Source organism: Hibiscus syriacus, unplaced genomic scaffold, assembly GCF_006381635.1.
Source record: "Hibiscus syriacus cultivar Baekdansim isolate YM2019G1 unplaced genomic scaffold, ASM638163v2 tig00000778_pilon, whole genome shotgun sequence".
Lineage (NCBI taxonomy): Eukaryota > Viridiplantae > Streptophyta > Magnoliopsida > Malvales > Malvaceae > Hibiscus > Hibiscus syriacus.
In genome coordinates, this window is record NW_024061825.1 from 973,623 (window position 1) to 988,605 (window position 14,983).

Sequence of the window (14,983 nt, forward strand, 5' to 3'; positions counted from 1 at the left end):
TCACCGCCTCGAGCCGAGAAAACTAGAGCTTCTTCAATGGTAGCATTATTAAAGACACAGTACCAGGTTTCGATCTTCGATGTATTGTTGACCAATAAATTCCCACTGATGCGAAAGATCGTGTAGAACATTCATCGAATCCGAACGTGATCGGCCTCCACGATGTTTACGAAGATCAAACCGGCATTCACTTAGTATTGGAGTTCTGCTCCAGCGGTGAGTTGTTCAATCGGGTCATCACGAAAATGAAGTACTCAAAGGCTGGTGCGATGGCGGTGGTGCGACAGATCGCGCAGGCCGTAGGGGTTAACGGTGATTCATATGAATCTAGTATAAAAAAAATTGCTTGTTCTTGAGGAAAAAAAACAAAGATTCGACGTTGACGATCATAGATTTTGGATTGAGTTCGGTGGATGAATTCACGGATCTAATTATCGGTTTGTTTGGATCTATTGATTATGTTTCACCATATGCGCTTTCTCAAGGGAAAATCACCATGAAAAATGAAATCTAGTTATTAGGTTATTTGAATCCATTGATTTGTCTTCTTGTTTTTTGTCGGATTTGATATTCTACAATCTCATTCTTTGGAAGTTGAATTTTAGTTTGTATAGCTGAGATCACCCAACTTATGGTGTTTGAAGTACAACATGAGTCCTTGAAAAAAAACAAATAAAGCAATGGAGTAGAGATGTCTAAAGAAGAAGCAGGGGGAATAACAATGAGGATGGGAAGAAAACCTATTAAATATAGATAAATTAAAATGTTATCCCTAAACTAATTTGAATTTATAGAAAGACCCAGAATAGTATTTTGCCTAAAGTGTAAGGATTAAAATAAAAATTAAATCATTTTACTAACGGGTCACTTCATCAAACTACATAAACCATTCAATGAATTCTAAGAAGTGTAATAATTTTTTTAATAATATTAGAGGATTATAAGATAAAATATGTAAATAATATGCTTGAGTTATTCACAACTTACATATAAGAAACAAATGTAAAAAAATATTTTTAATGTCAAATTATAAAAATTTAAAAGAATAATATTTTTCGTTAAAGTACAAAAACGATGCCCCAACAATAAGATATTGCTTTAATAAGTTCATCGACTATTAAAAGTTATAAAAAAGTCCCATGACTATAGAATGTTGCTTTATTAAATCTCTCTACTATTAAAAGTTACAAAATGACCACTCAACTATTTATTATGTTCCAAACTCGTCATTTTTCGTTAAAAATTAGTGGTTGTCTAAGTTGAGCGTTAACATGATGACTGAAATATTATAGTCATTTGAGATTCTAAGATCAGATTTTATCATATCACATTTATTAGTTTAACATTTGACACAAAATATTGATTCATTTTAACAAAAAATGACGAGTTTAGAACATAATTAATAGTCTAGTGACCATTTTATAACTTTTAATAGTCAATAAACTTAATAAAATAGTATCCTATCATCAAATAATATTTGTGTACTTAACCCTATTTTTTATCACGAAATCTAATAATAGGTTCAAAGAAATGTAATAATTAAAAAAGGGACAAGGAAAAAAAAGGATAATGTTTAAAAATAAGAACAAGAGTATTTGTTTTTACAATAACGCCCTCGTTATATATATATATACATACACACAAATAGAATATGGATTGTGATATATATAGAATTGAGTCCTAACTCCATAGTATTTTTGCTTTGGATAAATTACATTTTATATCACTTATTTATTATTAACATTATAAATAAGTTATTAAAATTTAAAAAGCTATAAATTAATCGATTATTATAAACAAATCATGTTATCGTTGGAATGAAATGAACGTTAACTCTTTAGTTGTAATTAAATCACTCTATTTATTGCGTAATGATTAGGTCATTAGATTTGTTTATTATTATAATCAGGTCACTCAATTTTACCCATAAAGCTATTGTCCATTGCATATTTGACGAAAGAATGACTTATTTGTAATAATTGATCAATTATATGTCTTGTTTGTAACTTTTAAAAAGTAGTGATCAATTTATAATATTATTAATAATTGGACGATCTGGAGGGTGTAATTTATCCTTTTTGATTTTTCGTTCCTTTACTCAAGCTCTTTATAGATTCCTTCTAGTTCCGACCAAAAAATACCATTAAAATAGTGCTGATCCTTTTCTTCGGAGTATTTTCGTTTGGAGAGAAAAAAAAAGATGTTAGGAGTGTTTAGCAGCACGATAGTGTCCCCACCGGACGAGCTGGTGGCGGCCGGATGCCGGACTCCGTCGCCCAAGATATCGGCGGACGCGCTTGTGAAACGGTTCCTCGAGACGAACTCCTCCGCCGTGTCCATGCAGATCGGAGACCATGTCCAGTTCGCTTACTCGCACCATAACGAATCTGCTTTACAGCCCAGGTAAAATGTCATTCAATTTTAAAATTAAATGGACGTATTTAAGATTTGGATTTCTGCAAATATGGCTTCTCGCTATTGGATCTGGATCATTTGATATCAAGTGGTTAACAAATCGTTGTGTGCGTGTTTTTCATTTCTTGCGAATTTGTTCACGATGAAAACGATTCGAATTTAAAACTTTAATTTCTTTGATTATCATCATCATCTCTAGCTTCGAGTTTTCTTAATTTGATCAAAAGTGTTCATCTGTTTGGATAATATTATTCGCATATATTACTTAAAAGAAAAATAAGTTGTTCTAATTGAAAAGCTTGTAGGCTTTTGTTTTCACTTAATCTCAAGCTTCTAAGTCCGATCTTTACCGAGGATCTGAGGGAATCACTGTGATTAATTTAATCAGATTAACGGATTTATGAGCTGCATTAGGTAGTGTTTATCCATTTCCTGAAGAAAGAAAAACTGAATCAACGACCAATCACGTGCTTGAGATTAAAATTTTAACACTTTTCCATAGAAATTGAACGGGTTATTTTTTAAGGGTAAACTACGTCATATATCATCAAACTATATCACTTAATTTTCATTTTTTGTTAATTATAGCATTGAGTTTTGATTTTCTTTTTAATTATACCACTGAATTGTTAACGACACGATGACATGACTGTTGATGTAGATATATCACCAAAACGATGCCGTTTTGATCAGACTGTTAACGATTTAATGGTTAAGTGATATAATTAAAACAAATATCAAAGTTTCTAATGGTATAAATGATACAATATCTAATGTTTGGTAGTATTTGCTGTAATTTACCCCTTTTTAAATTTTCATTTCTATATAATAATGAAATTATTTATAACTTTTAAATTGATATTCATATATATTCAATGATTAATTATTTATTTATATTTTAAAATTTTAAAACTATAATATTGTATAACTTCAAATATTAATTCCATGTTAAAAATTTATCATATTTTAATTTTTGTGGTTAAAACTTTTTAAATTTAATTTCTTATTATGTTAAATATATCATTAATGAAAAATACATTTTAAAATTTATAAAATAAATAGTTTTTAAATACATTAATTAAATAATTTAAATATCTAAAATATTTAAAACTAAAAAATTTAAAACTAAAAAATTAAAATAAAAAAATGTCGACTGTAATTTTTAGTGACAGATAAAGCATAATACATGAGTTGTGAAAGTCATTATTTTTTTAGTTTAATTAATTTTAGATTTTCTTAGTTTAATCAATTGCCTATTTTTTAGATTTAACTGATTTTTTGATTTCTTAATTTAAAAATTAGATTATTTAAATTTCAACTTCTAATTTTTTGATACAATTATTCTTTTGGCCTGTTTTAATTTCGAAATTTGATAAATTAATAGCTTAACATTTAGATTTGAATTATTTTCAATAATCTTATATCTTTTTCTAATTAGTCTAGGGTGATTATAAAGTAATATCTGTTCAAAATTATCTAACTAGAGACAATGGATGCACACACATTTTGTATGCATCGTTACTCAAATCAAGAATTTCGAGATAAACATTCTCTTTAATTACTGAGATCGTTTAAAATATTTAATATTCTTATATCTTTAAAATTGAATAGTCAAATTAAGAAATATCTTATAATAGACGATTAGTTAAATCGAGAAGTTTTAAATTCTTATAATGGAATTGGGAAGCGTGGGAGATAACATGGCTGTGATTGCACATTCAGGTTTGATTTTTTGTTCTTGGGGGGACCAAACAAGATAATGACCCCATCTCACGTAAAAGTCGTGTTGTCTTTTTAACCTTTTTATGTGGGGTCCGGTGATTGGTGTATGTGTGGCTATTTTAACACGACTTTAATTGAATCCAGATGGAAAGGTTCTCATTCCTTTCAAATATGGGAATCTCTAGATTCTGTTTAGCCATACACGTGTCTAACATCCAGGAGAATGATGGTAACTTGTTAGTGTAGTCCACTACCCTAGTGCTATTGAAAAGTAGACAACCTCATTTTCAATGGGCCTAAGGTTTGGATTAGTATCTTTCTCCTTGGCCGGAGGATTAGTATATAGGGTTGGTGGAAAATATCCCACTAATAATAGTAGAAGGATAAGGATTGCCTATTTGGATTGGGACCCATGTTGATGTTTGGGATCAAAGATAATGTTTGATTTTGTCGAATTAAGTTAAAAAATTAAGTTAATCGAATTAATAATTTTTTATTTTATAATTTAAATTTATTGGAATATTAAGTTAATCGAATCAATAATTTTTATTTTATAATTTAAATTTATTGGATTTTTTAAAGTCAAGTTGAGTTTCAATTTAAATGTAAATATATATAATGTAATGACACTAACTGAATGTAAATTACACACTTTTCTATAATCATATATATATATATGTAATAAACATATATCATGTAGAGTTGAGTGATTTTAATCGAACAAAAAATCAATATAACAACTACAAAAAAAATTGAGTTATTGAAGTTTTATTTTATAACCTAAAATTTATTTGAATTTTTTTTAGTCGAGTCGAATTTATGAAATTATAAGTTATTTTAGTATTGAGTCTAATAAAAAATTAATTTTTCAAATTCAATAGAATATTATTCGCTCTGATTGAGATTGAGATTGAGTTGAAATTGCAAAAAGAGCCCATAGTTTTTGATTGACCATCTGGTATGGGCTAGTGTTGGTAGTTATAATAATTAATGGAGTGGAAAATTATTTGAATACTGTTGTTGAACTTGGATAGGTAATTATTGTTATTTGAAAAAGTGGATTAGATGATTATCATGTGTATAATTAATAACTAAACATATATAAATAAAGGGATGTTTCGAGGAAAGTACGGTAACATTCTTTAAAAATTTTAAATTCTGTGATATTTTATGTTTTTTATTTTTTATTTTATATACCCCTTGTAATTTAACAACCTCGCACCGGAAAATATTTTAATATAACTCTTTAAGTTCGCATGTTCTGCATGTATACATACTACATGTAAATTGCGTAGGTTGCATGTTGGTAATCTTTTGTGTTTTTGGCCGTGTTGGTTAATGGCAGATCATTCGCTGTGAAAGACGAAATCTTCTGCTTGTTTGAGGGTGCACTCGATAACTTGGGGAGCTTAAAGCAGGAATACGGGCTTGCAAAATCAGCAAATGAGGTGATGCTGGTCATCGAAGCTTACAAGGCTCTTCGTGACCGAGCACCTTACCCTCCCAACCATATGGTTGCGCATCTCGACGGATGCTTCTCTTTCATCGTCTTCGACAACGCCACCTCCACCTTGTTTGTGGCTTCGGTAAGTTCCGCCACCCAAAAGCGATCCGAATTTAAAATGATTCGAACCCGAAATGACCCGAACAAGTAACTCGAGAACGAACATGTGATGGAATGATTTTGACAGGATCAAACTGGCAAGGTACCTCTTTATTGGGGAATCACGGCCGACGGATACGTGGCCTTTGCCGATAATGCTGATTTGCTTAAAGGTGCCTGTGGCAAATCTCTTGCTTCTTTCCCTCAAGGTGAGTTCAGTAAAACAAGTCGTTTATGTTTTTTTAGCATTTACAGTGAATTTGACAAGCAGTGAATTCATTTTTCCACAGGGTGTTTCTTCTCCACAGCAATTGGAGAACTTAAGAGCTATGAGAATCCCAAGAACAAGATCACTGCTGTTCCTGCTGAAGAGGAGGAGATTTGGGGAGCTAAATTTAAGGTAACATGATTATATATATATATATATAATTAGCCCTATTTTTTTTAAAAAAAATTAGTAGTTAGTCCCTCAACTTTAATTAGCCCCCAAACTCTTTCATCAAATTTTGTCTTGTATTTTTCAACTCTCAAGAGAATAGCGTCTTATCACAATAATAATACATAAATTTTATTAAGAATCATATATATTTATATCAATATCCTTTTGCATTTATGTGGATCAACAAATTATTTACAATTTCAAGAATCAATGATGAGAGATACCTACAACTCATTCTATAACCAAGTCAACCAAGTATAAGACACCTCTATACCTAGATTTCCACTTTAGCTGATACTTATTCACATATGTAACGGGGTAAGAGGGAGCTAGGATAGTAGGCTGCCCCCAACGTCAGGTTGAGAGCAGCTTCCGTGGGAGACATCCAAATTATGAATTGCCCACCGTGGGACTCAATCCTACGACCACAAGGTTAAGAGCCTTGCACTCTACCAACTGAGCTGGACAGACAATTCCTAGATTTCCACTTTGTTATGTAAATATTATTTACTTTACTTTTAAAATTTAAATTCCTAAAACCCTAATTCCCAAACGAATATTAATGGTCTTGTTCGCGGAATTGTAATTTCAGGTGGAAGGGCCAGCAGTGTATAAGAACTTCTCTGTGAGTATTTGAAGATGGGCACAAGTGTATGTGTATGATAAATGGGAGTTAAGTTGTCTGTAAATACTCTTCTCTCAAATCTAGCTTTGGTTTCCAGTTTCATCTTGTTTATAGCTCAAGTCTAGTGTTATGAAAGTTTGTGTGTCCTAAATTTGGTATATATATATATATATGTAATGTGTGTATTTTCTGCAGACCTTGTTGAACAAGATTATTACAAAGGAATTGTAATAATTTAATAAAGGCATAATTCAAAAAATAGCCCCCACTGTTTACCAAAATTATCATTTTGGCCTCATTTTAGTAAATGTTAGAGATTAATTTTGACACTACACCATTAATAAATCACTAAATTTATACCAATACTGATGGAGTGCAAACAATTTTATAGTGATTAAGATTTTTTTTTGTTGATAAGAAAAATCAAAGAACCAACATACAATTTGTATGTTAAAAGGATCTTTAATAGATGCATGACTGATTTTTAATGGATTTTACGTGGTAATTGCTCAATTGAACTCTCTACTCCTGCTGTATAGGCTATAGTTTTGTTTCATTGAACTCAGAATGCTCTTAGCTGTTTCCTTTTCATAATATTATGTTAGCTCAAGTGTTTACTGTTTATAAGCTTGCTCTATATAGTTTCCTTTCCATAGTTTTTCTTTATATGATGCATTTAGTCGGTGTACTCGTCGTGAACCGTTCGGATTTATGTCCATAGCATCAATGTTGAAAAATATCAAGATTGAGTTCAACTTGCAGCACATTCAGAACATGAGCATCCAATGTAGGTGCTGGATCTGGGGGTTATGAGGAGGGGAGAGAAAAAGAAGACCATAAATTTGACCGAAAATTTGAGTTGACTCAAATAACTCGAACATCTCAAATAACTCGAAATGCTCGAAAATTAAAATGTGTTTTATTGTTGTTTCAGCACAGACAAATACAGACTCATTCCTTAGTTCTATAGCAAGCACGCCCATCTTCATAAGAACTTGAATACAAACAGCTTATAAAAGTAAACACAAATGGTTCCACTATAGCTGAATCTGATTCCCCTAAAGGACATGGAGCATCTTACTCCGACCAATATGTCTTAAGAATGTCTCTACACTTGTCATAAATATCATTATTGCTGTAAAGAAAACGTAAATACTTAATCTTTTCTAGACCCCTGGCGTCACTAATCATTTGTGCGTAGAGATTCACTGCTCCGGTTGTGCCCATAGTTTTATCATCTTCTCCTACCTTGAGAATATTTTCAAGGCCTTTCAAGCAAACTTTAACTATATTCGGGTCGCGGCATAAGAGAAGATCACACAACGGCTTAATGCAACCTTGGCTTACAAGGAACCTACAATGTTTGTGACATATACCACTCCAGATGAGGTAATTTATCATTGATAGCCTGTCAAGACATGATTCCAAACAATTAATATATATTAGAAACCATTTTCATACCTGATCTGATCATGAGTCCCACCAGATGTCGCATTTGAGATGGCTCGTGCAGCTTCTCCTTTAATATCAAATTCAGCATTTTGAAGCAGATGAAGAAGAGGAGCAATAAGATCAGCTTCAATCACAGCCTGTGAAATTCATGCCATCGAATATCGTTTCACTGTACAAATCAATGAAAGCAAATCTTAGAGGTCAAAATGTTACCTGTTTTTGCTCCCTGTTTCCGGATGTGATATTTGAGATTGTCCGACAAGCTTCCTGCTTGACGCTCGTTGCATAATTATTTGACAAAAGTTTCAAAAGACATGGCAATGCCTGATGACTGATGACCTGGGTTTGCACATCATCTCCAGAGGCAATATTTCCAACCGTGCGAAGAGCAGGCTTTTGTACCGAAAGAGATGGGTGCCTATGGAAGCAAAATAATTTATGATTTTGGTAATGAAAACAAACAAAATGATCAAAATAGAATCTCTCAAGATCGATCAACAGAAATAGTCTAACTCACAGCAGAAGTTCCACCAGACGCCCGCATACACCCACTTCAATAACAGCTTGGATCTCGTCATTTGTGCCGTCAGAAAGATACGAGAGTGCCCAACATGCATCGCATAAGACTTGTTCATCTTTTGAATGAATAAGATGTGCCAATGTAGGAAGTGCAGGCTTAACCTTGACAATTAGTAAGATTATACACATCACTTTCTAGTTTAATGTTAGCAGTTGAATGGAATGCACAATTTAATCAGACAAATAAGCCACCACCATCTTAGAATCCAAAGATATAAGACAGTGATTCTGTTTTATAACTTGCCAAACCAACAACAGTTTCACCCCAAAAAACAAGGGAAGTAGGGTCTAACCTGATGAAAGCTGGGTCGGGGTTTGCCCCGTAAAAACATTGACAGGGTCCATGTGGCAATTCTCAACACTGAAAGTTTAGCATTCTCATTCAAATGAGCCAACAAAGGCAGCAAAGCACCATGTTCAAGGACAACATCACGAGTTGTAGGGGAATCACCAGAAATATTTCCCAAAGCTCTCATAGACTGGATTTCAAAACAATATATATATATAACATTTCATATATACTAAGTAAGATTATAAAACTTCAATGAATTCATTCCACATGCATACCTGCTCGCTAACATCAGCACTTGGGGAACCAAGTAACTTGACGAATATTGGAACAGCTCCATGATCAATTACCACCTTTGTGTTCTCAGATGTCCCGGAAACTATAATTGTGAGAGCCCAGGCTGCCTCAAACTAAATAATTATCAAATTAGAAACAATATTGAAATATACAAAACATGATAAATAACAAAGGAACTCAACAAATCCAACCTGAAGTTGTGGGAAATTTTCCTTCGCAAGGAACTCAACAAGGCGAGGAACAACTCCAACTTGTACCACTTGGTCAATAGGTGGACATTTTTCTATGATAAATAATAACAAAGGAATAAGTTTTATTTCATTATCAAATGAAATATATTTCAGAATAATTTTCTAACCAATTGAAAGCAATTCCCTAAACTGCGTGATTGCCTTAAGTTGCAAATTCCGATCATCTGTCCAAACGCCAATAACCATGGCAGGAACTTTTTGCATCTGGCTCGGTTGTGGTCGGACCGCTTCTAGTCGCTTCTTCTGCAAACTCTCTTCATAGCTGACGTCCTTTACCTAACAGCAAGAGCAAATCATGTTACCCGCTTGTCATAGCAGAAAAGCATCGTATCTTTATATTGAGAAGTTTTAGATGTAATTAACTTACTTCTCTAGTCAGAACACATCCTATATGAGCGATTGTCTGGCCGTTACATTCTTTACAATAATATACATGATCATTTGAGTTTCTGTCTTCCTCACAAAAATCACAATAATACTTCCCAGAATCATCTTCAACAAAAGAATTCTTCAAGGTTAAAGGATGACGATGATATTTGGATTGAACAACGTCTGGTATGGGAACGCATTTCAAATGAAAGTTGATGGAACACTGTAGACAACGATAAAAGGGTTCTCCTCTACAAATATTTTCACATTTATGACAAGCAAAATTTGTTTCCCATGATGTATAGGAGTAATTTGCAAAGAGTAACTGATAATTTGTCCCGAAATAATAAAGGTCATCTAGGTGGGACTCACATTTCAAGGGTCTCTTTATGTAATTAGCACATACAGGATGGAGGTCAAGTTGACAATCTTCACAACTATATGCAAACTTATGTCTTGATATGGGCAAAGGGCAGGCATAACATTGTGGGTTTAAATGTTCCCATGGTTGTTGGATAACCAACATGTGTTTTGGATGAAATGGGACTTGAATCTTTTGTGGTAGGCTAAGGCAAGACTCGTGAACTATAAATTTGCAAGACTTGGGGCAAAAATAGGATGGACCAAAGATTGACAATTCACAAATTGTGCATCTTGTTTCTTTTATAGGGTCACTACAGTAGCCAAGGACAAGCTTATGCTCGTGGCTGAAATGGTGCAACTCCGTTACTCTATCCATCTTTTTTTCCTTTGAAACCCCAATTTTATGAGCAGTTAGAGCAGCGCATTTCACATCAAGAATGAAATTACACTGCTCGCAAGAATATTTGAAGCCAGGACAAATGTCTTTACACACATCACATGTAACGAATCTGTCTCTCCAATATGAAGTATAGAGGTAAAGAGGATGGCTAGAATGAGAAGGGTGTCGTATCTCGTATGGCAATTTAGTGCATTCTTCATGCAGGTAAAAGTCACTACTGCATTCTTTACAGAAGTAGCTTGCACCCTTAAGTACCAGACGACAACCGACGCAATATTTTTTGTCTTTCAACTCTTTGGTTACCTCATACATTTGGTGTTGGTGGACGATAGGTTGAAACTGCATACAAGAAACAATAATATCAAAGGATGAACAAACTCATTTCTTGAGAATTTTATATATATTTCTTGATTTTGCATAGGCAGAATGATTTATATATTATAAGTAGATAACAATTTCATCACATATTTCTTCTTGAATGAGACCAAAGAATGTTGAGTTTAATATATTGAATAGTTGCAAACCAGAGTGTGGATGCCATTAGTCCCTTCATTCTGCTCCATTTCCTTCTCAGACAAAGCTTCCTCGTTTTCCATGGAGGATGTAATTTTATCCTATTCATCAAACAAATATTAATCATGAGAGTCTAATCAAAGCCAATGAATTTCACTAATTTAATTCATACTTCTTCTATTTATTTGTATTTTTTTATGAAAAATCATTTGAAAATAGCATAGACATTAACAAATTGGAATTATACATTTCCCCTTTTGATTGTAAAAATTAAATAGAATGGTGAAAAGAAGCATTACCTCATTATCATCATGAGGGAGTAGGCATTGAATATGAGCCACAAATGTGCAACTTTGACAGTAATACACAGGATGCTTCGGATCCCTTTCCTCCTCGCAAACATCGCAACAAAATTCATCAGAATCGTCTTCTTTGACCGGTTCGGTTAGGATAAGTGGATGCCTGTGATACTTTGATGTAGCTTCGGATGGTACAACACATTTGAGATGGAAACTAATATCGCATTGCACACATCGACAAATACTATCAGCACCACTGCTATACTTGCCACAGGTACGGCAATGCAACAAAGAAGTGCAGTCTCTGAAATAAGTGAGAATGTGAGGGTGGCAGGCAAGTTTTAGAGTGGGCAAGAGTTTAGCACAGCTCATTTCAAGGCAGAAGCTGCACTTCTGGCACATATACCCAATATCATCAAAAGTAAAACCCTGTCTTTTACAGGCATTGCAATTCAGCTTCCCATCGACATAGCATAAGCGAAGAGGGTGACCAACAGGATGAAAAGGATGAGCAAGTGTCCTGGGTATCTTATCACTGCACACCAGATGAAGATAGAAGGCGCACCTCGTACAACCATAGCACACTCCCGATAGATGCTTTTCACACCAGAAACAATCCAAATCTTCTTCGTGTATCTTCCTATATTTGAAGAAGCTCAGCCTGTGACGATGGCTGTAATGCTGGATTGTCTTTTTCTTCCCATCTTCACCACCGGCCGAAGAAGCACAGGCGAAATCAAGACTGAAATCGCAGGAATAACATCTGTATCCGTAGCCAGTAGATATATACAAACATTTCTCACAAACGAAATCCTTATGAAGCCATTCTAGTTCAAGCTGGTGCTGGTGGAGGGGGTGCTTAATCGTATGAGACAGACGACGATGCTCCTTAACCGCGCATGAGATGTGCAGGCAAACGTCGCAGTCTTGACAAGCAAAGGCACCATGGGAGACCGAGATCTTCCCTCCACATTCTCCACAACATTTCCCTTCAACCTTCTCAACATACTCGCAGGAATAGTGATCACATTCACGTAAAAGTCCGAAACCCATCTCAAAGGACACAAAAGATAGAAAATGTGGAAATTGATGTAAAAAGAAAGAGTTTGATGGGACAATGGAGAATGGCAATGAAGGCAATTGATCTGTCATGTGAGGGAAAACACATACATACATACATACATGTTGCCTCCAAAACTATACTTTAGAAGAATTCATTTCTTCGGTAAAGTATATATGCATAAGTTGTGTAAAGGCAACAACTTCCAATTCACAATTTCAAGAATAATTCATTTCTTCATTGATGGGAACACGCTAAGTATTCTATACAGTACACTCTGACATTTTATTACGGATTTAAACAATTTTACAAAACTTTTGGAGGTAAAAAATAATTCTTTTGTATTCTATACAGCCCCCCGAATAATTGTTAAATTTTTAATTAGTCCATGCACTATATATAAGTTGTGGATTCAGTCATTATACTCTAATTTAAACAATTTTAATCCTTTAATTTTTAAATTCAATCTTGCCTCAGATAGTACACATGTAATATAACTAAATTACAAGTACTAAAAATTATTAAACTGAGAGCACAATGGCTAATACAGGGACTAAATGGTATTTAATTTAACAAATTTCATAACTATTATTTGAGTCAGGATTCAAGATCAAAATTTAACAAGTATATAACTTATAAATGACCAATTAAAGTTAAAGACTAAATCTTTAAGGGGTTAAATATATAAAATTTTGACCTGATATATATATATATATATATATATAAAGAAAAATAATCATGTTTTTCCAAGGATTGATATAAAAAACTCTACAAATTATTTTTTTTGTTGGTGAAGAATGAAAAACAAACTAGATAATTAAACAACTCCATTGCCAGCTTCCACGAGCAGCATCCTTCTTGCTTCAGCATGAGGTTCGACAAATCTGATGTAATCATGGTTGTTCCTGTCTGCGTTTTTGGACATGCAATCTGCTACGGTATTCCTTTATCTCATAATATGTTGGGTCTTCACATCCCAGTCTTGTTGTAGTAGGGATCCGATATGACTCAAGATAGTAACTCGAGTTTCTCCTAATCGTGCTCTCTCTACAGCCTTGATTGCTTCTAAACTATCTGATTTCAATAGGATTTGTTTCCTACCCAGCTGCCACGCACAGTTCAGGCCTAAGTATACCCCCTAGAGCCCAGTCTCTAAAACTGAACATACTCCAATAAATTTGGAATAACCCATTAACCACTTCCCCTCATTGTCCCTGATCACACCTCCACACGACGCAAGACCTAAGACCTTGTGTCTAGCTTAGTTCGAATTAATTTTGATCCACCCACTGGGTAGAGGTTGCCATCTAATGCTGTTAGAGTTCTCTCGTTGCACTAAAATGGTCCGAATCGCAGCCTTCGCCAATGTTTTGCTTATTACCTCCACCCAATGTTTACTTTTCTCCAATATTGGACATTCATCTTCTAATGGATTATCCAAGGCTATCACATTACGTTGGAGCCAAATGTTCCATATTATTGCAACGAAAAGAATATCCCAGTTCTCAATCGTCCCAACAAAATCTCTTGCATTCGGGATATTCATGGTGATCCAGGCTTTCATATCCGTACTTAACAAGTCTACCAGCCGTTCCCGTTTTACAACTGCACTCCAGGTCCTTGTCGACGGGCATTTGCGTAGAAGATGATCAATATCTTCCACCGGGTTCGCACATAAGGGGAAGCCGATGTTCATTGTGAGATTCCGTCTCTTGCGTTCCGCATTTGTCAACACTTGGTCACAACACACCAGTCAAAGAAACATTCTTACCTTCTGCAGGCCCCGGAATTTTGTGAGAGCATTCCGATTTAACTGTGAATCGACGATCCTCCCTTAGACTCCATCCTATCACATCTGGCCCAAACTGTGGTTTTAGTCCCTTTTTTCAGCCAAACATAGATTCACCTTTATCGGAAGATGCTGTTTGAATTGTGACCATTTCCAGTTGCCTTCATCGTCGGCCATATCAGCAACGGTTACTCTTTGCATTCCTATAGCTCCCGTCGTTGTGACATGGTTTATAAGCGGGCCAAAGTCATCCAATCACGCATCGAACCAGAAATCAACATCCCGCCCATTTACGATGCACCATGAAACTCGTTTGCTCATGTCAGACCATTTACATGCTAACCCTGTCCAAAGTTTGGAACTATGTGAAGCTCGAATGGTCTCTGGTCTACCTTCTGTAACTGTATATTACACTAACCTTTTGACCGGAAGCTTTGCAAAATTGGGAAAGCCAACTCTACAAATTATTACTCAATCAAGCCATAAAATTCCCAGAAAGCAAGATCACAATCTTAACT

General features: G+C 34.3%; 2 protein-coding genes across 3 annotated transcripts; one reads left to right on the forward strand and one right to left on the reverse strand.

Moving 5' to 3' along the window:
• The first annotated feature begins 2,083 nt into the window (after positions 1-2,083).
• On the forward strand, positions 2,084-6,822 carry LOC120114305 (stem-specific protein TSJT1-like). Of its 2 annotated transcripts, XM_039135270.1 has the most exons (6): positions 2,084-2,137; positions 2,179-2,403; positions 5,483-5,723; positions 5,829-5,949; positions 6,031-6,140; positions 6,772-6,822. In XM_039135270.1, the coding sequence occupies exons 2-6, from the start codon at positions 2,201-2,203 to the stop codon at positions 6,814-6,816; spliced, it is 720 nt and encodes a 239-aa protein (XP_038991201.1). In that variant the 5' UTR covers positions 2,084-2,137; positions 2,179-2,200; the 3' UTR covers positions 6,817-6,822. The 2 variants fall into 2 exon arrangements, with proteins under 2 accessions (XP_038991201.1, XP_038991198.1); XM_039135267.1 differs by lacking the exon at positions 2,084-2,137 and having other exon boundaries at positions 2,145-2,403.
• Positions 6,823-13,937: 7,115 nt separating this feature from the next.
• Positions 13,938-14,666, reverse strand: LOC120218784. The gene is made up of 2 exons (XM_039215677.1): positions 14,573-14,666; positions 13,938-14,410 (listed from the first exon to the last, which is right to left on the reverse strand). Exons 1-2 carry the CDS (start codon positions 14,664-14,666, stop codon positions 13,938-13,940), a joined length of 567 nt encoding a protein of 188 aa, XP_039071608.1.
• Positions 14,667-14,983: the final 317 nt, after the last annotated feature.